Here is a 24687-nt window from a genome sequence, read left to right as displayed (position 1 = left end):
CTTGTCCCCATTGTCCCCCTTGTCCCCCTTGTCCCCCCATTGTTCCCCTTGTCCCCCTTGTCCCCCATTGTCCCCCCCCCTTGTCCCCATTGTCCCTGTTGTCCCCGTTGTCCCCCTTGTCCCCATTGTCCCCGTTATCCCCAATGTCCCCTGTTGTCCCCATCACTCCCATTGTCCCCATTGTCCCCATTGTCCCCGTTGTCCCCAATGTCCCCTGTTGTCCCCATCACTCCCATTGTCCCCATTGTCCCCATTGTCCCCAGGTCGGCGCCTCCCTCTTCGCCAGCAACGTCGGCTCCGGTCACTTCGTGGGGCTGGCGGGGACGGGGGCGGCCGGCGGCATCGCGGTGGGCGGCTTCGAGTGGCACGTGAGCGGAAACACCCGGAAACACCCCCGGAAACACCCCGGAGCGCCCTGAAACACCCCGAAACACCCCCGGAACGCCCCAAAACACCCCCGGAAACACCCGGAAATACCTCCGGAACACCCCCGGAGCACCCGGAAACACCCTGAAACACCCCAAAACACCCCCGGAACACCCAGAAATACCCCCGGAACACCCGGAAATACCCCTGGAACGCCCGGAAACACCCCAAAACACCCCCGGAACACCCCCAGAACACCCCCGAAACACCCAGAAATACCCCTGAAACACCCCCAAATACCCTGAAACACCCCAAAATACCCCCAAACACCCCCCAAACGCCCAAATACCCCCCAAAACAATGCCCAATCCCCCAAAACACCCCCAAATACCCCCAAAACCCCCAAATACCCCCAGAACACACCCAAATACCCCCCAAATATCCCCAAAACACTCCAAAATACCTCCAAAACACCCCAAAATACTCCCAAATACCCCTGAAACACCCCCAAATGCCCCCGGAACACCCCCAAATACCCCAAAACAGCCTGAAATACCCCCCAAACACCCCAAAATACCCCCAAATACCCCCCAAACCCTTCAATACCCTCCTAATACCCCCAGTTACCCCCATTCCCCCGCCCTGCCTAGCCCCGCCCCCGCCCTCGCCCCGCCCCTCGGCGCTGGCCCCGCCCCCTGAGCCCGTGGCCCCTCCCCCAGGCCATGTTCATCGTCCTCCTCCTGGGCTGGGTCTTCGTCCCCGTCTACAGGAACGCGGGGGTGAGCGGGGACAATGGGGACAATGGGGACAATGGGGGGACATTGGGGACAATGGGGACAACGGGGACGACGGGGACGATGGGGACGATGGGGACAATGGGGACCATGGGGGGACATTGGGGACAATGGGGACAATGGGGACAATGGGGGGACAATGGGGACAATGGGGACAATGGGGACGATGGGGACGATGGGGACGATGGGGGGACATTGGAGACAACGGGGACGATGGGGACAACGGGGACAACTGGGACAATGGGGACGATGGGGGGACATTGGGGACAACGGGGACGATGGGGACAATGGGGACAACAGCGACGATGGGGATGATGGGGACAATGGGGATGATGGGGACGATGGGGACACCTTGGGGACATCAGGGACCCTTGGGGACACTTGGGGACACTTGGATCCCTTGGGGGACACCGAGAGCCCTTGGGGACACCCTGGGGACACCAGGGCCCTTGGGGACACTGGGGACACCAGGACCCTTGGGGACACCTTGGGGACACCAGGGACCCATGGGGACACTGGGGACCCCTGGAGACACCTTGGGGACACTTGGGGACACTTGGGGACACTTGGGGACACTTGGATCCCTTGGGGGACACCAGGGCCCTTGGGGATGCCTGGGACCCTCCGGGACACCGGGGACACCGGAGACACCTTGGGGATCCTTGGGGACACTGGGAGCCCTTGGGGACACTGGGGACACCTTGGGGACACCTCAGGGACCGCTTGGGGACATCTGGGCTCCCACCGTGGACAGCCGACCCCCTGGGGACACCTTGGGGACACTCAGCGCCTTGGGGACACCTTGGGGACACCCCTGTCCCCGTCCCCAGGTGCTGACCATGCCCCAATACCTGCGCCCCCGCTTTGGGGACACCCTGGGGACACTGGGGACACCTTGGGGACACCCCGGTTGGTGACACCCCCGTCCCCAGGTGCTGACCATGCCCCAGTACCTTGGGGACACTGGGGACACCTTGGGGACACCCCAGTGACCGTTGGTGACACCCCTGTCCCTGTCCCTGTCCCTGTCCCCAGGTGCTGACCATGCCCCAGTACCTTGGGGACACCTTGGGGACACCCTGGTGACACCCTGGTTGGTGACACCCCTGTCCCCAGGTGCTGACCATGCCCCAGTACCTTGGGGACACCCTGGGGACACCCATCCCCTTGGGGACACCTTGGGGACACCTTGGGGACACCCCGGTTGGTGACACTCGTGTCCCCAGGTGCTGACCATGCCCCAGTACCTTGGGGACACTGGGAGCCCTTGGGGACACCCTGGGGACACCCTGGTGACACTGGTGTCCCTGTCCCCGTCCCCAGGTGCTGACCATGCCCCAGTACCTTGGGGACACCCTGGGGACACCTTGGGGACACCCTGGTGACACCGGTGTCCCCGTCCCCAGGTGCTGACCATGCCCCAGTACCTTGGGGACACCTTGGGGACATTGGGAGCCCTTGGGGACACCTTGGGGACACCCTGGTGACACTGGTGTCCCTGTCCCCGTCCCCAGGTGCTGACCATGCCCCAGTACCTTGGGGACACCTTGGGGACACCTTGGGGACACCCTGGGGACACCCAGCCCCTTGGTGACACCCCGGTTGGTGACACTGGTGTCCCCAGGTGCTGACCATGCCCCAGTACCTTGGGGACACTGGGGACAATGGGGACACCCTGGTGACACCTTGGGGACACCCCGGTTGGTGACACCCCTGTCCCTGTCCCCAGGTGCTGACCATGCCCCAGTACCTTGGGGACACCCTGGTGACACTGGTGTCCCTGTCCCTGTCCCCAGGTGCTGACCATGCCCCAGTACCTTGGGGACACCTTGGGGACACCCATCCCCTTGGGGACACCCTGGTGACACCGGTGTCCCTGTCCCCAGGTGCTGACCATGCCCCAGTACCTCCGGCGCCGCTTCGGGGGCCGCCGCATCCAACTGCTGCTGTCGCTGCTGTCGCTGCTGCTCTACGTGAGCACCAAGATCTCGGTGCGCCCCACGGCGGGGGGGGATCTATGGGGCTGGGGGGGCATCTATGGGGCGGGGGGGGAGCTATGGGGCGGGGGGATCTATGGGGCTGGGGGGATGTGGGGCGGGGGGGAGCTATGGGGCGGGGGGGGATCTATGGGGCTGGGGGAGGGATATGGGGCGGGGGGGGATATGGGGCTGGGGGAGATCTATGGGGCGGGGGGGGCATCTGTGGGGCTGGAAGGATCTATGGGGCGGGGGGGATCTATGGGGCTGGGGGGGAGCTATGGGGCTGGGGAGGGTCTATGGGGCGGGGGGGATCTATGGGGCAGGGGGGGAGCTATGGGGCTGAGGACTCCTATGGGGCCAGGGCTGGGGGCTGCTATGGGGCTGGGGGGGGCTGGGGGGCTGGGGGGAGTCTATGAGACCCAGGGGGGTCTGTGGGGCTGGGGGTGTCTAGGGGGCTCGGGGGGGGGTCTATGGGGCTGGAGGGGGCATCTATGGGGCCGGGGGGTCCTGTGGGGCCGGGGGGGTCTATGGGGCTGGGGCTGCTGTGGGGCTGGGGGCTCCTATAGGGCTGGGGATCCCCTATGGGGCCAGGGCGGCTCCTATGGGGCTGGGGGGGGCCCTTGAGAGGCTCCTCCTGGCCCCGCCCCCCGCCCCGCCCCTTCCCGACCCCGCCCCTTCTAGCCCCGCCCCACACTGACCCCGCCCCTTTGGCCCCGCCCCCTCCGGCCCCGCCCCCAGGTGGACCTGTTCTCGGGGGCCCTGTTCGTGCAGGAGGCCCTGGGCTGGGACCTCTACGTGGCCGTGGGGGCCCTGCTGGGGGTCACGGCCCTCTACACGGTCACCGGTAGGGGCGGGGCCTCGGGGGGGGGGGGGGCGGGGCCTCGGGGGGGCGGGGCCTCGGGGGGCGGGGCCTCGGGGGGGGCGGGGCCTCGGGGGCGGGGCTTGAGGGGCGGGGCCTGATGGGGCGGGGCCTGATGGGGGCGGGGCCTGATTGGGGGCTGACGGGGGCGTGTCCTGACTTGGGGGCGGGGCCTGCAGGGGGCGGGTCCTCATTTGGGGGGGCGGGTCCTCATTTGGGGCGTGTCCTCATTTGGGGGCGGGTCCTCACTTGGGGGCGGGGCCTGCAGGGGGCGGGTCCTCATTTGGGGGCGGGGCCTCATTTGGGGCGGGGCCTCATTTGGGGGCGGGTCCTGACTTGGGGGCGGGGCCTGCAGGCGGCCTGTCCTGATTTGGGGGCGGGGCCTCATTTTGGGGCGTGGCCTCATTCGGGGGCGGGGCCTGCAGGGGGCGGGGGCCGCAGGGGGCGTGTCCTGACGGGGGCGGGGTCTGCAGGGGCGGGTCCTCACTTGGGGGCGGGGCCTGCAGGGGGCGGGGCCTCATTTGGGGCGGGTCCTGATCTGGGGGCGGGGCCTGCAGGGGGCGGGTCCTCATTTGGGGCGGGTCCTGATCTGGGGGCGGGGCCTCATTTGGGGCGGGTCCTCATTTGGGGGCGGGTCCTGCAGGGGGCGGGTCCTCATTTGGGGCGTGGCCTCATTCGGGGGCGGGGCCTGCAGGCGGGCTGGCCGCGCTCATGTTCGCCGACGTCGTCCAGACCGGGGTGATCCTGGGAGGAGCCTCCGTCCTGGCCGGATACGGTGGGAACGGGGGGGGGATCGGGGATAATGGGGGGACACGGGGGGGGATTGGGGACAATGGGGACATTGGGGACACGGGGGGACATTGGGGGGGGTCTGGGGGTCTCCCGACGCCTCCCGGGATCCCCCACAATTCCCGGCATTCCCAGCCCCTTCCCAGCAGCTCCGGGGGGTGGGGGGGGGGGGGGGGGGGGCTCTGGGAGCCTCTGGGCAGTTCTGGGAGACTGCTGGGAACTCTGGGTATTCCCGGCATTCCCAGTATTCCCAACATTCCTGGTATTCCTGGCCCATTCCCGGCATTCCCATCTCATTCCCCATATTCCCAGCTCCTTCCTGGCTCCTTCCCGCTCATTCCCAGCCCATTCCTGGCTCATTCCTGGCACTCCCATCTCATTTCCCATATTCCCAGCCCCTTCCTGCTCATTCCCGCCCATTCCCGCCCATTCCCGCTCATTCCCGGCTCATTCCCATCCCATTCCCGCTCATTCCCATCCCATTCCCATCCCATTCCCACCCCATTCCCACCCCATTCCCACCCCATTCCCGCTCATTCCCATCCCATTCCCATCCCATTCCCACCCCAACCCCATTCCCATCCCATTCCCATCCCATTCCCATCCCATTCCCGCTCATTCCCACCCCATTCCCATCCCATTCCCATCCCATTCCCGCTCATTCCCATCCCATTCCCATCCCATTCCCACCCCATTCCCACCCCATTCCCACCCCATTCCCGCTCATTCCCATCCCATTCCCATCCCATTCCCACCCCATTCCCACCCCATTCCCATCCCATTCCCGCCCATTCCCATCCCATTCCCACCCCATTCCCATCCCATTCCCACCCCATTCCCATCCCATTCCCACCCCATTCCCACCCCATTCCCATCTCATTCCCACCCCATTCCCATCTCATTCCCACCCCATTCCCATCCCATTCCCATCCCATTCCCACCCCATTCCCACCCCATTCCCATCCCATTCCCACCCCATTCCCATCCCATTCCCATCCCATTCCCATCCCATTCCCACCCATTCCCACCCCATTCCCATCCCATTCCCACCCCATTCCCATCCCATTCCCATCCATTCCCATCCCATTCCCACCCCATTCCCATCCCATTCCCGCCCATTCCCATCCCATTCCCATCCCATTCCCGCTCATTCCCATCCCATTCCCATCCCATTCCCACCCCATTCCCATCCCATTCCCATCCCATTCCCATCCCATTCCCACCCATTCCCACCCCATTCCCACCCCATTCCCATCCCCTTCCCGCCCATTCCCGCTCATTCCCGGCTCATTCCCTGCCCATTCCCACCCATTCCCATCTCATTCCCAGCCATTCCCATCCCATTCCCACCCATTCCCAGCCATTCCCATCCCATTCCCACCCATTCCCATCCCATTCCCACCCATTCCCATCTCATTCCCAGCCATTCCCATCCCATTCCCACCCATTCCCATCCCATTCCCGCTCATTCCCATCCCATTCCCGCCCCATTCCCACCCCATTCCCATCCCATTCCCGCCCCATTCCCATCCCATTCCCACCCATTCCCACCCCATTCCCGCCCATTCCCATCCATTCCTGCTCATTCCCTGCCCATTCCCACCCATTCCCATCCCATTCCCATCCCATTCCCACCCCATTCCCGCCCATTCCCGCTCATTCCCATCCCATTCCCGCTCATTCCCATCCCATTCCCATCCCATTCCCATCCCATTCCCGCCCATTCCCACCCCATTCCCACCCCATTCCCACCCCATTCCCGCTCATTCCCGGCGTTCCGCAGCGCTCGGCGCCGTGGGCGGCTACGGCGGCCTCCGGAGCCGCTTCCCGCTGGCCCTGGCTCCCAACTCCAGCGGCCCCTGCGGCCGCCCCCCCCCCGACGCCTTCCGGCTGCTCCGGGCGCCGGATTCCCGGGATCTGCCCTGGCCGGGAATGCTGCTGGGGCTGGCGGTGCTGGGGGGCTGGTACTGGTGCACGGACCAGGTGGGAACGGGAACGGGAACGGGAACGGGGATGGGAATGGGGATGGGGATGGGATGGGATGGGATTGGGATGGGGATGGGGATGGGATTGGGATGGGAATGGGGATGGGATGGGGTTGGGATGGGAATGGGATGGGGATGGGATGGGGATGGGAATGGGATGGGATTGGGATGGGGATGGGGATGGGGTTGGGAATGGGATGGGGATGGGGTTGGGAATGGGATGGGGATGGGGTTGGGAATGGGATGGGGATGGGGTTGGGATGGGGTTGGGAATGGGATGGGATTGGGATGGGATGGGATTGGGATGGGATGGGGATGGGGATGGCGATTGGGATGGGAATGGGGATTGGGATGGGGATGGGATTGGAACTGAGATGGAATTGGGATGGGATGGGGATTGGGATAGGGACTAAAATGGGATTGGGATTAAGATGGGATCGGGATAGGGCTTGGGATAGGGATTAAGATGGAATTAGGATAGGGATTACAATGGGACTGGGATGCGATTGGGGTTAAAATGGGACTGGGATTGGGATGGGGTTGGAAGGGATTGGGATATGTGGGGACATTGGGGACATTTGGGGATATTCGGTGACATTGGGGACATTAGGGACATTCAGGACATCGGAGACATTGGTGACATTGGGGACATTTGGGGACATTGGTGCCACTGGGGACGTCGCCCAGGTGATTAGGATGGGATTGGAAGGGATTGGGATTGGGACATGGGGACGTTGGTGACATTGGGGACATGGGAACATTGGGGATGTTGCCGCCGTCGCCCAGGTGATTAGGATGGGATTGGAAGGGATTGGGATATGGGGACATTGGTGACACTGGGGACGTTGGTGACATTGGTGACACGGTGACGTTGGTGACATTGGTGACACTGGGGACGTTGGTGACATTGGTGACATGGGAGACATTTGGTGACATTGGGGATATTTGGTGCCATCGGCGCCATCGCCCAGGTGATTAGGATGGGATTGGGACATTGGGGACATGGGGCCGTTGGTGACGTTGGTGACATTGGTGACACGGTGACGTTGGTGACGTCACCGCCCCCCAGGTGATCAGGATGGGATTGGGACATGGGGACACTGGGGACGTTGGTGACATTGGTGACGTCGGTGACGTTGGTGACGTCACCGCCCCCCAGGTGATCGTCCAGCGCTGCCTGGCCGGGCGCTCCCTGACCCACGTCCGGGCCGGCTGCCTCCTGTGCGGGTACCTCAAGGTGCTGCCCATGTTCCTGATGGTGCTGCCGGGGATGGCGGCGCGCGTGCTCTACCCGGGTGAGAAAACATGGCCGCCAACATGGCTGCCAACATGGCTGCCAACATGGCTGCCAACATGGCTGCCGGGGATAGCGGCGCGCGTGCTCTACCCGGGTGAGAAAACATGGCCGCCATGGCCAACATGGCCGCCAACATGGCCAACAACATGGCCGCCAACATGGCCGCCAACATGGCCGCCAACATGGCCGCCAACATGGCTGCCGGGGATGGCGGCGCGCGTGCTCTACCCGGGTGAGAAAACATGGCCGCCAACATGGCCGACATGGCTGCCAACATGGCTGCCAACATGGCCAACAACATGGCCGCCAACATGGCTGCCAACATGGCCGCCGACATGGCTGCCAACATGGCTGCCAACATGGCTGCCAACATGGCCGACATGGCTGCCAACATGGCTGACAACATGGCTGCCGGGGATGGCGGCGCGCGTGCTGTATCCGGGTGAGAAAACATGGCCGCCAACATGGCCGCCAACATGGCCGCCAACATGGCCGCCAACATGGCTGCCAACATGGCCAACATGGCTGCCAACATGGCCGCCAACATGGCTGCCAACATGGCCGCCAACATGGCCAACATGGCTGCCAACATGGCCGCCAACATGGCTGCCGACATGGCCAACATGGCTGCCAACATGGCTGCCGGGGATGGCGGCACGTGTGCTGTACCCAGGTGAGAAAACATGGCTGCCAACATGGCCGCCAACATGGCCGCCAACATGGCTGCCAACATGGCCAACATGGCCGCCAACATGGCCGCCAACATGGCTGACAACATGGCGGCGCGCGTGCTGTATCCGGGTGAGTGACAACATGGCCGCCAACATGGCTGCCAACATGGCTGCCAACATGGCTGCCAACATGGCCGCCAACATGGCCGCCAACATGGCTGCCAACATGGCGGCCTGTGTGCTGTACCCGGGTGAGCGCCAAGATGGCCGCCATGGCCTGGTCAACATGGCTGCCTCCCCTATGGGTGCCTCACGGTGCCCCATAGCGCCCCATAGCCCCATAGTGCCCCATAGCACCCCATGGTGCCCCACGATGCCCCATAGCTGCCCCATAGCTGCCCCATAGCCCCATAGCGCCCCATAGTGCCCCACAGCTGCCCCATAGCGCCCCATAGCTGCCCCATAGCGCCCCATAGCGCCCCACAGTGCCCCATAGCCCCATAGCGCCCCATAGCCCCATAGCAGCCCCATAGCGCCCCATAGTGCCCCATAGCCCCATAGCCCCATAGCGCCCCATAGCTGCCCCACAGCTGCCCCACGTTGCCCCATGGCGCTTCCCGCAGACGAGGTCGGCTGTGCGGATCCCGCCGGGTGTGTCCGGGCCTGCGGGAGCCCGTCCGGCTGTTCCAGCGTCGCCTACCCCCGAATGGTGGCCAGGCTGCTGCCGCCCGGTACCGGGAACGGGAACGGGAACGGGAATGGGAATGGGAATGGGAATGGGAATGGGAATGGGACTATGGGAATGGGAATGGGAATGGGAATGGGACTATGGGAATGGGAATGGGGGAATGGGAACAGGAACGGGAACGGGAACGGGAATGTGGGAATGGGAATGGGGGAATGGGAATGAGACTGCGGGAATGGGACTATGGGAATGGGAATGGGGGAATGGGGGAATGGGAATGTGGGAATGGGAATGGGGGAATGGGAGCGGGAATGGGAACGGGAACGGGAGAGTGGTGGGAACATGGAGAAGCGGGGGGAAATGGGAAAATCTGGGAGGAAATGGGGAATATATGGGGAAAAGTGAAAAAATTTGGGGTATTTGGGGGTGTTTTGGGGTGTTCTGGGCTGTTTGGGGGGGTTGGGGGTGTTTTGTGCCGTTTTGGGGGTGTTTTGGAGGTATTTGGGTGTGTTTTGGGGTGTTTTGTGCTGTTTTGGGGCATTCTGGAGGTGTTGGGGTGCATTTTGGGGTGTTCCGGCAGTGTTTTGGGGTATTTTGGAGGTATTTGTAGGTGCTTTGGGGTGTATTGGGAGGATTTGGGTGTGTTTTGGGGTGTTTGGGGCTGTTTTAGGCTGTTCTGGGGTGTTCCAGGGTGTTTGAGGGTATTTTGGAGGTATTTGGGTGTGTTTTGGAGCGTTTTGGGGGTATTTGGGTGTGTTTTGGGGTGTTTGGGGCTGTTTTGGGGTGTTTGGGGGATGTTTGAGGGTGTTCTGGGCTGTTCTGGCCTGTTCCGGGGTGTTTTGTGGGTGTTCCGGGCTGTTTTGGGGGGTTCTGACCTGTTCCGGGCTGTTCCAGGGTATTCTTGGCTGTTCCAGGGTGTTTGGGGGTGTTTGGGGGGTGTTTTGGGGTATTTGGGGGTATTTTGGGGTGTTTTGGGGTATTTTGGGGTGTTCTGGGGGTATTTTGGGGTGTTTTGGGGTGTTCCGGGGGTATTTTGGGCCGTTCTGTCCGTTTCCGGGGTCGCTGAGGCCCCCCCGTGCCCCCCCAGGGCTGCGGGGGCTCATGCTGGCCGTGGTCCTGGCCGCCCTCATGTCCTCCCTGGCCTCCATCTTGGGGTGTTTGGGGGTGTTTGGGGGGTGTTTGGGGGTGTTTTGGGGTGTTTTTGGGGTGTTCTGGGGGTATTTGGGGGTGTTTTGGGGGTATTTTGGGGTATTTTGGGCCGTTCTTTCCGTTTCCGGGGTCGCTGAGGCCCCCCCGTGCCCCCCCAGGCCTCCGCGGGCTCATGCTGGCCGTGGTCCTGGCCGCCCTCATGTCCTCCCTGGCCTCCATCTTGGGGTGTTTGGGGGTGTTTTGGGGTGTTTTTGGGGTGTTCTGGGGGTGTTTTGGGGTGTTTTGGGGTTATTTTGGGGTATTTTGGGCCGTTCTTTCCGTTTCCGGGGTCCCTGAGGCCCCCCCGTGCCCCCCCAGGGCTGCGGGGGCTCATGCTGGCCGTGGTCCTGGCCGCCCTCATGTCCTCCCTGGCCTCCATCTTCGCCAGCGCCAGCGCCCTGGGAACCCTCGACCTCTACAGGCGGCTCCGGCCCCGCGCGGGGCCCCGGGAGCTGCTGCTGGCCGGGAGGTGCCGGGAAAGGGCCGGGAATCTGGGAAAGGGGCTGGGAATGCGGGAAAGGAGACGGGAATGCGGGAAAGGGCCGGGAATCCGGGAAAGGAGCCGGGAATCCGGGAAAGGGGCCGGGAATCTGGGAAAGGGGCCGGGAATCCGGGAAAGGGCCGGGAATCTGGGAAAGGGCCGGGAATCCAGGAATGGGGCCGGGAATCCGGGAAAGGAGCCGGGAGCCCAGGGGGGGCCCTGGAGTTCGTGCAGCCCCATCCCTCCCAGTGACACCGCATGGGTGACACCGCGGGTGACGCCGTGTGGGTGACACTGTGCGGGTGACGCTCTGGGTGCCACTCCGGGTGACACTGCGGGTGACACCGTGCGGGTGATGGTCTGGGTGACGCCATGCGGGTGACGCCGTGGGTGACGCTGTGCGGGTGACACCATGCGGGTGCCACTCCGGGTGCCGCTCCGGGTGATGCTGTGTGTGTGAGACGCTCCGGGTGACACCGTGTGGGTGACGCCGTGCGGGTGACACCGTGTGGGTGACGCTCCGGGTGACACTCCGGGTGACACTGTGCGGGTGACGCTCTGGGTGACACTCCGGGTTCCGCTCCGGGTGATGCCGCGGGTGATGCCGTGCGGGTGACACCGTGTGGGTGCCGCTCCGGGTGACACCGTGTGGGTGACGCCGTGCGGGTGACACTGTGCGGGTGCCGCTCCGGGTGACGCCGCGGCTGTCCCCGCAGGCTGTGGGTCCTGGCGCTCGTGGCCGTCAGCCTGGCCTGGCTGCCCCTGGTCCGTCACTCGCAGGGCGGCCGCCTGTTCGACTACGTCCAGGCCGTGGGCAGTTTCCTGGCGCCGCCTGTTGCCGCCGTCTTCGTCCTGGCCGTGTTCGTGCCCCGCGTCAACGAGCCCGTGAGCGTCACCCCCCTCCCCGCGCAGGGGGGGCCGGGCGTCCGGGGGGGAGAAAGGTCCAGGGGGCAAAAGGGGCCCAGGCGTCCGGGGGGAAAAAGGGGGCCCAGGTGTCTGGGGGGGGGGGGCAAAAAGGGACCCAGGTGTCTGAGGGGCAAAAAGGGGGCCCGGGCATCCAGGGGGAAAAGGGGCCCAGGCGTCCTGGGAGGGGAAAGGGCCCAGGCGTCCGGGGGGCAAAAAGGGGGTCCAGGCATCCGGGGGGCAAATAAGGGTCCAGGGGGCAGAAGGGGCCCAGGCGTCCGGGGGGCAAAAAGGGGCCCAGATGTCTGAGGGACAAAAGGGGGGCCCAGGCGTCCGGGGAGGGGGAAAAAGGGGCCCAGGCGTCCGGGGGGGGCAGAAGGGGCCCAGGCGTCTGAGGGGCAAAAAAGGGTCCAGGGGGCAGAAGGGGCCCAGGTGTCCGGGGGGGGTAAAGAGGGGCCCAGGTGTCCTGGGAGCCAAAGGGGGCCCAGGTGTCTGGGGGGGGGGCAAAAAGGGACCCAGGCGTCCGGGGGGAAAAGGGTCTAGGGGGCAGAAGGGGACCAGGCATCCAAGAGGAAACGGGGGTCTCGGGGGGGGTAAAAGGGGCCCAGGCGTCCGGGGGGTTAAGGAGGGGCCCAGGCGTCCGGGGGGGGTTAAGGAGGGGCCCAGGTGTCCGGGGGGTTAAAAAGGGGCCCAGGCGTCCGAGGTCGGGTAAAGAGGGGCCCAGGCGTCCGGGCCCCAACCCCCCCCCCCCTTGCAGGGCGCGTTCTGGGGCCTCGTGTCCGGCCTGGCCCTGGGGCTGCTCCGGATGGTCCCCGAGCTGCTCCTGGGGGGCGGGGGGGGCCCGTGCGGCCCCCCCGGGCGCTGCCCCCCCCTGCTCTGCGGCCTCCACTACCTCCATTTCGCCCTCGGCCTCTTCCTGGTCACCGCAATCGTCGTCGGCGCCGTCTCCCTCTGCCACCCGCCCATCCCCCGGCAGCACGTGAGGGGGGGCGGGAATGGGGGGGGGGGCGGGAATACCGGGAATGGGGGCGGGAATGTGGGGGGGGGCGGGAATACCGGGAATGGGGGCGGGAATCCCGGGAAGGGCCCCGGCGTCCGGGAATGACCCCAGTATCCGGGAGGAGGGTCCTGGTGTCCCAGAAGGGGGTCCCGGTGTCCGGGAAGGCCCTGGGATCCGGGAATGATCCCGGTATCCGGGCTGGGGTTCCCGGTATCCGGGAGGGGATTCCCGGTATGCGGGTGTCCCAGTGTGCGGGAGGGGATTCCCGGTGGCCGGGGCGGGGTTCCCGGTGTCCCGGTATCCGGGGGGGGTGTCCCGGTGTCCGGGTGTCCCGGTATCCAGGATGGGATTCCCGGTATCTGGGAGGGGATTCCCGGTGTCCCGGTGTCCGGGATGGGATTCCCGGTGTCCCGGTATCCAGGGGGGTTGTCCTGGTGTCCGGGAGGGGATTCCCGGTGTCCCGGTGTCCGGGATGGGGTTCCCGGTGTCCCGGTGCGCGGGATGGGATTCCCAGTGTCCTGGTGTCCCGGTGTGCGGGATGGGGTTCCCGGTGTCCTGGTATCCGGGGGGGTTATCCCGGTGTCCGGGATGGGATTCCCGGTGTCCCGGTGTCTGGGTGTCCCGGTGTGCAGGTGTCCCGGTATCCGGGGGGGTGTCCGGGTGTCCTGGTATCCAGGATGGGGTTCCCGGTGTCCGGGATGGGATTCCCGGTGTCCGGGTGTCCCAGTGTCTGGGATGGGGTTCCCGGTATCCGGGATGGGGTTCCCGGTGTCCCGGTGTCCGGGATGGGATTCCCGGTGTCCCGGTGTCCCGGTGCGCGGGCGCGTCGCCACGTCCGCCTGTTGCAGCTCCACCGCCTGTTGCAGCTCCACCGCCTGGTGTTCACCCTGCGCTACAGCCGGGAGCCCCGCGTGGACCTGGACCAGGAACCGGCGCCCAAGGAGGGACCCGGCGGGACCCGGCGGCAGGGTCGGGAACGGGAACCCGGGAACGGGAACCCGGGAAGGGGAACCCGGGAAGGGGACGGGAATCTGGGAATGGGAACCCGGGAAGGGGAATCCGGGAATGGGAATCCGGGAATGGGAATCCGGGAACGGGAATCCGGGAATGGGAATCCGGGAGTCCGGGAAGGGAATCTGGGAATGGGAATCTGGGAATGGGCCTGGGAAACCGGGAATGGGCTGGGAATCCGAGAAGGGGCCGGGAATCCGGGAATGGGAATCTGGGAATGGGAATCCGGGAAGGGGACGGGAATCTGGGAATGGGAATCTGGGAGTCCGGGAAGGGAATCTGGGAATGGGCCTGGGAAACCGGGAATGGGCCCGGGATCTAGGAAAGGGGACGGGAATCCGGGAAGGGGATGGGAATCCAGGAAGGGGCCGGGAATCCGGGAATGGGCCTGGGAAACTGGGAAGGGGCCTGGGATGTAGGAAAGGGGCCAGGAATCCAGGAAGGGGATGGGAATCCGGGAATGGGACGGGAATCTGGGAAGGGGATGGGATTCCGAAAAGGGGTCAGGAAACCAGGAAGGGGCCGGGAAACCGGGAAGGGCCCTGGGATCCGGGAAGGGCCCTGGGAACAGGGAATGGGCCGGGAATCTGGGAATGGGCCTGGGATCTAGGAACGGGGCTGGGAATCCGGGAAGGGCCCTGGGATCCGGGAAGGGCCCTGGGATCCGGGAAGGGGCCCAGGCGTCCGGGCCTGAACTAACCCCCCCCTCCCCCCGATCCCAGATGTGGAGGCGGAGCCCCAGGCGGCCCCGCCCCCCGCCTCGGCCCCGCCCCCGGCCCCGCCCCCCGAGCCGGCCGCCTGGCGCCGGTTGGTGGACGCCAACGCGGTCGCCATGGCGGCGGTCGCCGTCTTCCTCTGGGCCTATTTCGCCTGAATCCGCCCCAAAAACGTGTCCCCCCCTCCGCTGGAAATGTACAAAAACACCCCAAAAATTCCGCGATTTTGGAGCCGCTTTGGCGCTTTTTGGCCCCGTTTTTACTGCGGGGGGCGGGGCTTGGGCGCGTCGGCCCCGCCCCCCGGCCCCGCCCACTCCAGCCGCCATTCGTCGGTGGCCACGTGGTGGCGCTCGAGGTCCCAGCCCGCGGCCTCCAGCTCTGGGGGGGCAGGAAGTGACGTCACACGGCGTCGGGTGACATCACGTGACCGCGTGTGACGTCACCGCGGGGGGGGGCTTGGGGGACCTCATGGGACAATGGGGTGGGGGGGGCGACAGGTGACATCATCACGTGACATCACACGTGTGACGTCACACGGCACCGGGGGGGGTGGGGGGGGGGGTGGTGACGTCACCGCGCTGATGACGTCACCCGTGACGTCACCTCGCAGCATCCGGTCGGCCAGGCGGGCGCAGGCGGCCAGGGCGGCCCAGGGCACCGAGCCGGGCGCTGGGGGGACCCGAAACGGCCCCGATCGGCCCCAAAACGGCCCCAAGGGCCCCCAGACCCCCCCGTTGTTGTCCCCCCCATTGTCCCCAACCCCCCCTTGTCTTCCCATTGTCCCCATGTCCCCCATTATCCCCTTGTGTCCCCCCTTGTCCCCCCTGCCTCCATGTCCCCCCATTGTCCCCAATATCCCTTGCGTGTCCCCTCTCATTGTCCCCATTGCTCCCCATTGTCCCCCCATTGTGCCCGCGTCCCCCCATTATCCCCCCATCGTGCCCGTTGCCCCCCCATTGTGTCCCCCCATGTCCCCCCCATTGTCCCCATCGTTCCCCCTGTGTCTCCCCCCCTTGTCCCCATTATCCCCATTGTCCCCCCCTTGCCCCTTCATTGTCCCCCCCTTGTCCCCATTGCCACCCCATTGTGTCCCCCCCCATTGTCCCCATCGTCCCCCCCCATTGTCCCCATTGTCCCCATTGTCCCCGTGTCCCCCCCCATTGTCCCCATGTCCCCCCCCATTGTCCCCATGTCCCCCCCCATCGTCCCCCCCCCATTGTCCCCCCCCCCTTGTCCCCATGTCCCCCCCGCTCACGGTGCTGCCCCCCCCGCAGGCTCCGCAGGCTCCGCAGGGCGGGGGGCTCCAGGGGGGGCTCCAGGGGGGGCTCCAGGGGGGGTCCCGGGGGGGCTCCCGGGGGGTCCCCCCCCCCCAGCAGCTCCTCCAGCAGCAGAGCCTGGGCCAGGGCCCGCAGGGGGGCGCGGGGGGCGGAGCCACGGCGGAGCCCCGCCCCCACCCAGCCTGGGGGAGGAGCAAGGGGAGGGGTCACGGCGGAGCCCCGCCCCCACCCAGCCTTGGTGGTTGTCACCATCCCGGGAGAGGGACCCGGACACGTGGGAACCCCCCCGGGAATGACCTGGATACCTGGGAACCGCCTGGGAACATCCCGGACAACCGGGAACCCCCTGGGAATGACCCGGACACCCGGGAACCCCCAGGGACCCCCGGCCGCCTGGGCCCCTTCCCGTTCCCATTCCCATTCCCGTTCCCGTTCCCATTCCCGTTCCCCTTCCCGTTCCCGCGGCTCCCACCTCGCTCCGGCCGCAGCACCAGGATGTGGTCGGGGGAGCCGCATTCCAGGGCCTTGCGGAACTCGGCCTCGCTGGGGGGACGGGGGGGTCAGCCCGGACGCCGGGAACGTCCCGGGATCATCCGGGAACATCCCGGGATCATCCCGGGAACATCCCGGACACCGGGAACATCCCGGGATCATCCCGGACACCCCCCCTGGACACCGGGAACATCCGGGAACATCCGGGACACCGGGAACGTCCCGGGATCATCCCGGGATCATCCGGGACACCGGGAACATCCCGGACACCCCCCTGGACACCGGGAACATCCCAGGATCATCCCGGACACCGGGAACATCCCGGGATCATCCCGGGAACATCCGGGACACCGGGAACATCCCGGGAACATCCCGGGATCATCCGGGACACCGGGAACGTCCCGGGATCATCCCGCCCCCCCCGCACTCACTCCCGGACCAGCCGGTGCAGGGGGAGGCCGATCTCGATGCGGAGGCCGGAGCGGCCGGAACCTGGGCGGGAAATCGGAAAAGACCCAAAATGACCCAAAATGCACCCAAAATCCCCTGGTGTCCCCCCAGAACCCCCGAATTCCCCCCACCCCCCATATCGCGGGATACCCCCCGATATTCCCCGCACAATCCCCGGAACCCCCCAACCCTCCGAGACTCCCCCCATATCGTGGGATGAAACCCCAAATTCCTCGATATTCCCCCCAAAACCCCAAATATCGCGTGATCTCCTTAAATCTCGCGATACCCCCCCACATTCTGCTGCCCCCCCAGATCTCGCGATACCCCCCGCCGTTACCAGGCAACAGCAGCTCCTCCCCCCCGCGCAGCTCCCCCTCCCACATCCCGCTCTCGCGATACCCCCCGCCGTTACCAGGCAACAGCGGCTCCCCCCCGCGCAGCTCCCCCTCCCACATCCCGCTCCCCCCTCAATTCTCGCGATACCCCCCGCCGTTACCAGGCAACAGCGGCTCCTCCCAGCGCAGCTCCCCCTCCCACATCCCGCTCCCCCCTCAATTCTCGCGATACCTCCCGCCGTTACCAGGCAACAACGGCTCCTCCCCGCGCAGCTCCCCCTCCCACATCCCGCTCTCCCCTCAATTCTCGCGATACCCCCCGCCGTTACCAGGCAACAGCGGCTCCCCCCCGCGCAGCTCCCCCTCCCACATCCCGCTCCCCCCTCAATTCTCGCGATACCTCCCGCCGTTACCAGGCAACAGCGGCTCCCCCCCGCGCAGCTCCCCCTCCCACATCCCGCTCCCCCCTCAATTCTCGCGATACCTCCCGCCGTTACCAGGCAACAGCGGCTCCGCTCCCCCTCCCACATCCCGCTGCCCCCTCAACTCTCGCGATACCCCCCGCCGTTACCAGGCAACAGCGGCTCCACGTGACGCAGGTCCTCGGGCGCGGGCGCCGCCCCCCCGCGCAGCAGCGCCGCCAGCGCCAGGCGCATGCGCGGCGCGTTTAGCGTGCGCAGCCGCAGTGCCCGCAGCGCCCGCACGTTGGCGCCCGCGTGCGCCGCGGCCAGCGCCAGCGCGGCCGCCCACGTGACCCTGCGGGACACGCCCCCTCAGCGCCGGGCACGCCCCCTCAGCGCCGGGCACGCCCCCTCACGGCGGGACACGCCCCCCCGCGGGGGACACGCCCCCCGCCGCAGTCAACAACCCCCTCCCGCTGCAGGAGGAGCCCCCCCATTGACGAAGGACACGCCCCCTTGCAGGACACGCCCCCGGTGAACACGCCCACAGATGGACACGCCCCCCCCGGCGCTGAGTCAGGGACACGCCCCCTTCCCGGAGGACACGCCCCTTTATGGACACGACCCCTCCCACTCCCCGAGCTCCCCCGCCCAGTACTGAGGCCCTCCGAAGCCCCGCCCCCGGGAGCCCCGCCCCCCTTGGGCAAGCCCCGCCCCCGGGAGCCCCGCCCACCATGGCCGCCCGTCCAGCAGCGGCAGCAGCAGCAGCCCCAGCAGCAGCCCCAGCAGGTTCACGAGGGTCTCCTGGGGGCGACAGCGGCGGTGACAGGCGGCAACACCCGGCAACACCCCCAGGAACATCCCGCAACACCCGGCAACACCCCTAGCAACACCCAGGCAACACCCCAGAAACATCCGGGCAACACCCGGCAAGACTTCCAGCCACACCCCCAGTGACACCTGGCAACACCCCCAGCAACACCCCCAGTAACACCTAGCAACACCCCTGACAATACCCAGGAAACACCCCCAATAACACCCAACAACACCCCAGTAACCCCAGGCAACACCCGTAACCCCCGGTAACACCCCCCATCCCCCCGGTAACACCCCCTGCCCTCCCGGTCACCCCGGCAACCCCCGGTCACCGCGGCAACGCCCGGCCCCGCCCACCTGGCTGCCGTCCTTGGCCGCCACGTCGGCCATGTTGTCCCTCCGCGCCTGGTGCACGGCCAGGGCCGCCCGCGTGGCCCCGCCCGCCACGCCCACGATGCACTGCGGGGGGCGGGGCCGCTGTCACCGTGGTGACAGGGCCCCTCCCACCCCCACGGCACAAGCCCCGCCCAAGATCACCATGACAACAAGCCCCCCCCAAAACACGAAGCCCCTCCCACTCCAAGTCACCATGGTGACAAGGCTCCTCCCCTCTCTAAGACATGAAGCCCCTCCCATCCCACATCACCATGGCAACAGGGTCCCTCCCCTCCCTGAGGCACAAGGCCCCTCCCACCCCACGTCACCATGGTGACAAGGCCCCTCCCCTCCCTGAGGCACAAGGCCCCTCCCACCCCAGGTCACCATGGCGACAGAGCCCCTCCCCTCCCTGAGACACAAGGCCCCTCCCACCCCAGGTCACCATGGCAACAGGGCCCCTCCCCTCCCTGAGACACAAGGCCCCTCCCACCCCACGTCACCATGGCAACAGGGCCCCTCCCCTCCCTAGGGCAGGAGGCTCCTCCCACCCCGGGGCTGCCACAGCCGCGGGGCCCCTCCCCTCCCAGGGTTGCCATGACAACAGCGCCCCCTCCCTCCCCCCCGCGTCGCCGCGGCGACGGGGCCTAGCGGGGCCAGGGGAGCCTGGGGGGGGGGGGGCGTGACGTCACGGCTGACGTCAGCGGGGGCGCGCGGTGACGTCACGGCTGACGTCACGGGGGCGCGCGGTGACGTCACGGCGCACCTTGGCGACGGCGGTGACGCAGAGCAGGGGGGCGGCGGCCGCGCGGGGCCAGGCCGGCGCCGACACCTCGGCCAGCAGGGCCGCGTCGTTGAGCAGGTCGGCCGCCATGCTGGGGGCGGGGCCGAGCGGTGAGGGGCGGGGCCCGCGGTGGGGCGGGGCTGGGGAAGGGGCGGGGCTGGGAGGGGGTTATGAGTCTGGGGTGGGGCTAGGACAATGTGGGTGGAGCTAAAGGGAAGGGCGGGGCTTAGGATCTGGGGGTGGCGTTGGGAGTGGGGGCGGAGCTAAGGGGGGCTGGAGCCTGGGGGCGGGGTTAGGACTCCAGGGGTGGGGCCAGGCCCAGGGGGGGGCAGAGCCAGGATCAGGGGCCCAGGGGGCGGGGCCGGGCACCCCAGGGGGCGGGGGCAGAGCCGAGGGGCGGGGCCAAACCGAGGGGGGCGGGGCTCTCACCGCCACTGCTTGGCCTCACAGTCCAGGGCGCTCCTGAAAGACCCGGGGGGGGGGGGGGAGTGACCTTTGACCCTTCCCAAGCCACCCCCCCCAGGGCCCCCATGTCCCTCCGTGTCCCCATGACCCCCCCATGTCACCCCAATGTCCCCAATGTCCCTCCATGTCACCTTAATGTCCCCAATGTCCCCCACGTCCCTCCCTGTCCCCCTGTGTTCCCCATAACCCCCCCATGTCACCCCAATGTCCCCAATGTCCCCCATGTCCCCCCCTGTCCCCCCCCCATGTCCCCATGTCCCCCCGTGTCCCCCCATATCCCCCCATGTCCCCCCATGTCCCCCCATGTCCCCCATGTCCCCCCATGTCCCCACGTCCCCCCCATGTCCCCCCGTGTCCCCCCGTGTCCCCCCATGTCCCCCATGTCCCCCCATATCCCCCCATGTCCCCACGTTCCCCCCTGTCCCCCATGTCCCCCCATGTCCCCATGTCCCCCCATGTCCCCCCATGTCCCCCCATGTCCCCCCATGTCCCCCCCATGTCCCCCCATGTCCTCAATGTCCCCCATGTCCCCATGTCCCCGCTCACCCCTGCACCCAGGCGAAGCCGATTCTGGCCACCAGCCCCATCCCGTCTGCAGGAGCCACGGGGGGGACACGGGGATTTGGGGTGAAAAACGGCCCTTTTGGGGGCCCCGAGGCGCCGTTTGGGGCAAAACGGGGCCGTTTGGGGGACCTGACGGGGAGGGGGGCAGCTGGGGGGTCCCAAGGGATTGGGGGGAATTGAAGGATTTGGGGTGAAATTGGTGGATTTGGGGTGCCCCAGGGAGGGATTTTGAGGTCAAACATGGGGATTTGGGGCACTGTGGGAAGAATTAGATGCAAAACTGGGGGATTTGGGGTGTCCCGGGGGGAATTTGGGGTGAAACGGGGGGATTTGGGCACTGTGGGGCGGATTTTGGGGTGGACCGGGTGGTTTTGGCACCATGAAGTGGATTTTGGGGTGAAATGAGGGGATTTGGGGTGCGCTGGGGAGGATTTTTGGGTGAAACGCAGGGATTTGGGCACTGCGGGGAGAACTTCGGGGTGAAACAGGGGGATTTGGGCACCACTGGGCAGATTTTGGGGCCGAATATGAGGATTTTGGCGCCGCAGGGCAGATTTTGGGGTGAAACGGGGATTTTGGCACTGTGGGGCGGGTTTTGGGGTGAAACGGGAGGATTTCAGTGCTGTGGGGCGAGTTTTGGGGTGAAACGGGCCAGTTCTGGCACTTTGGGGTGAGTTTTGGGGTGAAACAGGGCCGTTCTGGCACCGCGGGGCGGATTTTGGGGCAGTTCTGGTGCCACGGGGCAGATTTTGGGGTGAAACGGGGCAGTTCTTGTACCGTGGGGTGGGTTCTGGGGTGAAACCGGGGGATTTCGGTGCCGCGGGGCAGGTTTTGGGGCAGTTCTGGCGCCATGGGGCGGGTTTTGGGGTGAAACGCGGCGGTTTTGGCCCCGCGGGGCAGGTTTTGGGGTGAAACGCGGCGGTTCCGGGGCGGGTTTTGGGGTGAAACGGGGTGGTTCTGGGGCGGGTTTTGGGGTGAAACGGGGCGGTTTCGGCACTGCGGGACGCGTTTTGGGGTGAAAGGGGGCGGTTCCGGGACGCGTTTTGGGGTGAAACGCGGCGGTTCTGGCCCCGCGCGGCACCCACCGCGCAGCAGCCAGGTGACGGTGGCCCCGGTGGCCGTGGCCGCGCTGTCCCCGACGCCCAGGACGGCCAACGTGGAGCGGGCGGCCAGCGCGGCCAGCAGCGACGAGCAGAGCCCCTGCGGGAGGTGTGGGGCTATGGGGGCTATGGGGGCTATGGGGCCTATGGGGCCTATGGGGGCTATGGGGGCTATGGGGGCTATGGGGCCCTATGGGGTTATGGGGGCTATGGGGGCTATGGGGACCCATGGGGAGCCTATGGGGCCTATGGGGTTATGGGGACCCTATGGGGGTCTATGGGGAGCCTATGGGGCCTATGGGGCCTATGGGGGCTATGGGGAGCCTATGGGACCTATGGGGCCTATGGGGCTTTATGGAGCCCTATGGAGCCCTATGGGGTTAGGGGGACCCTATGGGGACCTATGGGGAGCCTATGGGGCTTTATGAGCCCTATGGGGCCCTATGGGGTTACAGGGACCCTATGGGATTATGGGGACCCTATGGGGCCTATGGGGCCCTATGGGGCTCTATAAGGACCCTATGGGGTTATGGGGATCCTATGGGACCCTATGGGGCCCCTATGGGGAGCCTATGGAGCTCTACGAGGACCTTATAGGGCTTGTGGGGCCCTATGGGGTTATGGGGGCTCTATAGAGCCCTATGGGGACCCTATGGGGCTACGAAGACCCTATGGGGCCCTATAGGGCCCTATGGAGAGCCTATGGAGCCCTACGGGGACCCTATACGGCTTGTGGGGTCCTATGGAGCCCTATGGACCTCTAGGGAGACCCTATGGAGCCCTATAGGGCCCTATGGAGACCTACAAGGACCCTATGGGGTTATGGGGACCCTATGGGGCCCTATGGGGAGCCTATGGAAGCCCTATGGGGCCCTACGGGGACCCTATGGGGCCTATGGAGCCCTACGGGGACCCTATGGGGCTACGAAGACCCTATGGAGCCTTATGGGGCCCTATGGGGAGCCTATGGAGCCCTACAGGGACCTTATAGGGTTTGTGGGACCCTATGAACCCCTACGGAGACTTTATGAGGCCCTATGGAGCTCTACGGGGACCCTATGGGGTGTATGGGGCCCTACGGAGCCCTACGGGGACCATAGGGGGACCCTAGGAAAACCCTATGGGTACCCTACGGGACCCATGGACCCTTACGGAGATCCTATGGGACCTACGGAGATCTATGGGGACTCTATGGAACCCTACAGGGACGTTATGGGGATCCTATGGGATCCATGGGTTCCCTACAGTGACGCATATACGGACCTTATAGAACCTGAAAACATACGGAAATTCTCAGGTGGACCGTATTGAGTTATAACAACTTCTAAAGATCCCTACGGAACTATAAAGATCTGTAAGAACTGTATAGAATCTACAGGACCAGAAGAGCCGCTGAAAACCCCTATGGAGACTGTACGGAGCCCCGCAGACCCCCAGGGCCCGGGCCATTCCCAGCCATTCCCGGCCATTCCCGGCATTCCCGGCGTTCCCGGCATTCCCGGCCATTCCCAGCCATTCCCGGCGTTCCCGGCCATTCCCGGCGTTCCCGGCGCTCCCACCTGCACCGCGTCCCAGCCCTGGTACTCCAGGTAGTCGGGGCTGACGCTGTCAGGGAAGCCCTGGGGCAGCAGCACCCGCTGGGGGGCAGAGGGGGGTCTGGGGGACGGAGACCCCAAAAACACCCCAAAAACACCCCAAAACACCCGGAGAACCCCCAAAACACCCCCAGAACACCCCCAAAACACCCCCAAAACACCTGGGTACCCCCCCAAAACACCCCCAAAACACCCGGATAACCCCCAAAACACCCCCAGAACACCCAGAGACCCCCCAAAACATCCCCAAAACACCCAGAGACCCCCCAAAACACCCGGAGAACCCCCAAAACACCCCCAAAACACCTGGATAACACCAAAAACACCCCCCAAAACACCCAAATACCCCCCAAACACCCCCAAAACCCCTGGGTACCTCCCAAAAACACCCGGAGAACCCCCCAAAACCCCAATATCCCCCTAGAAACCCAAAAGCCCCCAGACACCCCCCAAACACCCTCCTGAGGGACCCCAAAACCCTCAAATTTCCCCCCAAATCCCCCCAAAACCCTCAAATTTCCCCCCAAATCCCCCCAATTCCCCCAAAACCCTCAAATTTCCCCCCAAATACCCCCAATTCCCCCCAAAATCCCTAATTTCTCCCCAAATTCCCCAATTTCCCCCCAAATCCCCCAATTTTCCCCCAAATTCCCTTAATTCCCCCTAACCCCGCCCACTCCCCCCGCTCCCCCCCCCGCTCACGGCGGCCGCTCCGCGCATGCGCGCGCCGAGCCCGGGCGGGGCCTGCCCGGGGGGGAGGAGCCGCTCCAGGCCCCCCCCCGGGGCCGCCACGTAGCGCGCGACGGGGCGGGGCCCGAGCAGCTCCGAGCACAGCGGGGGCGGGGCTGCGGGGGGCGGGGCGTCAGGGGGGCGGGGCCGCCCCGGGACCCCCCCGAAAGCACCGGAACCGCCCCGGAAACACCGGAGCCGCCCCGGAAACACCGGAACCCCCCCCGGAAACACCGGAACCGCCCCAGAAACACCGGAGCCGCCCCGGAACCCCCCCGGAAACACCGGAACCGCCTCGGAGCCCCCCCCGGAAACACCGGAGCCGCCCCGAAAACACCGGAACCCACCGAAAACCGCCCCCAAACCGCCCCGACAGCGCCCAAAAACCCCCGAAACCGCCCCAAAATCCGCCCGCCACGGTACCGCTGGGCGCCGCCATGTCCGCCGCGCAAAGGCCGTTGGGAGCGCCGCTCGCCTTATTTGCATAAACACCGCCCCGTCATTTGCATAAATAGACACCCTATATTTGCATAAGCACCGCCCTTTCGCCTCCAGAGGCACCACCCCTTCATTTGCA

General features: G+C 66.2%; 2 protein-coding genes across 2 annotated transcripts; one reads left to right on the top strand and one right to left on the bottom strand.

Moving 5' to 3' along the window:
* Positions 1-269: 269 nt before the first annotated feature.
* On the top strand, positions 270-14890 carry LOC148590723 (sodium/glucose cotransporter 2-like). Its single transcript, XM_088538665.1, has 13 exons — positions 270-368; positions 1086-1145; positions 3047-3151; positions 3878-3983; positions 4693-4773; positions 6571-6770; positions 7932-8067; positions 9364-9471; positions 10932-11082; positions 11811-11979; positions 12755-12976; positions 13864-13966; positions 14731-14890. Exons 2-13 carry the CDS (start codon positions 1089-1091, stop codon positions 14880-14882), a joined length of 1590 nt encoding a protein of 529 aa, XP_088394791.1. The 5' UTR covers positions 270-368; positions 1086-1088; the 3' UTR covers positions 14883-14890.
* Positions 14891-14983: 93 nt separating this feature from the next.
* LOC148590722 (RUS family member 1-like) lies at positions 14984-24549 on the bottom strand. Its single transcript, XM_088538664.1, has 13 exons — positions 24534-24549; positions 24084-24226; positions 23346-23423; positions 21772-21886; positions 20669-20714; positions 20087-20119; positions 19640-19748; positions 18856-18957; positions 18416-18486; positions 17853-18037; positions 16925-16985; positions 16474-16544; positions 14984-15102 (listed from the first exon to the last, which is right to left on the bottom strand). The coding sequence occupies exons 1-13, from the start codon at positions 24547-24549 to the stop codon at positions 14984-14986; spliced, it is 1149 nt and encodes a 382-aa protein (XP_088394790.1).
* Between the last annotated feature and the right edge of the window lie 138 nt (positions 24550-24687).

The sequence above is a fragment of the Tinamus guttatus genome, unplaced genomic scaffold (assembly GCF_059628265.1).
Source record: "Tinamus guttatus ecotype Peru unplaced genomic scaffold, ASM5962826v1 Tinamus_guttatus_pri_ptg001139l, whole genome shotgun sequence".
In the NCBI taxonomy this organism is placed as follows: domain Eukaryota; kingdom Metazoa; phylum Chordata; class Aves; order Tinamiformes; family Tinamidae; genus Tinamus; species Tinamus guttatus.
Note: the sequence above shows the minus strand (reverse complement) of the source record. Positions and strands in the feature narration are given on the sequence as shown.

Bases quoted from the DNA above. Each gene is read 5' to 3' on its own strand.
- LOC148590723 (XM_088538665.1), top strand. From the start codon at position 1,089: ATGTTCATCGTCCTCCTCCTGGGCTGGGTCTTCGTCCCCGTCTACAGG. The intron at 8,068-9,363 runs GTGAGAAAACAT...CGCTTCCCGCAG, and splicing joins GGCGCGCGTGCTCTACCCGG to ACGAGGTCGGCTGTGCGGAT. The intron at 9,472-10,931 runs GTACCGGGAACG...GTGCCCCCCCAG, and splicing joins GGCCAGGCTGCTGCCGCCCG to GGCTGCGGGGGCTCATGCTG.
- LOC148590722 (XM_088538664.1), bottom strand. The intron at 18,958-19,639 runs GTGCGCCGTGAC...CGCCCCCCGCAG, and splicing joins GCGTCACCGCCGTCGCCAAG to TGCATCGTGGGCGTGGCGGG. The intron at 16,986-17,852 runs GTAACGGCGGGG...TTTCCCGCCCAG, and splicing joins CGTGGAGCCGCTGTTGCCTG to GTTCCGGCCGCTCCGGCCTC.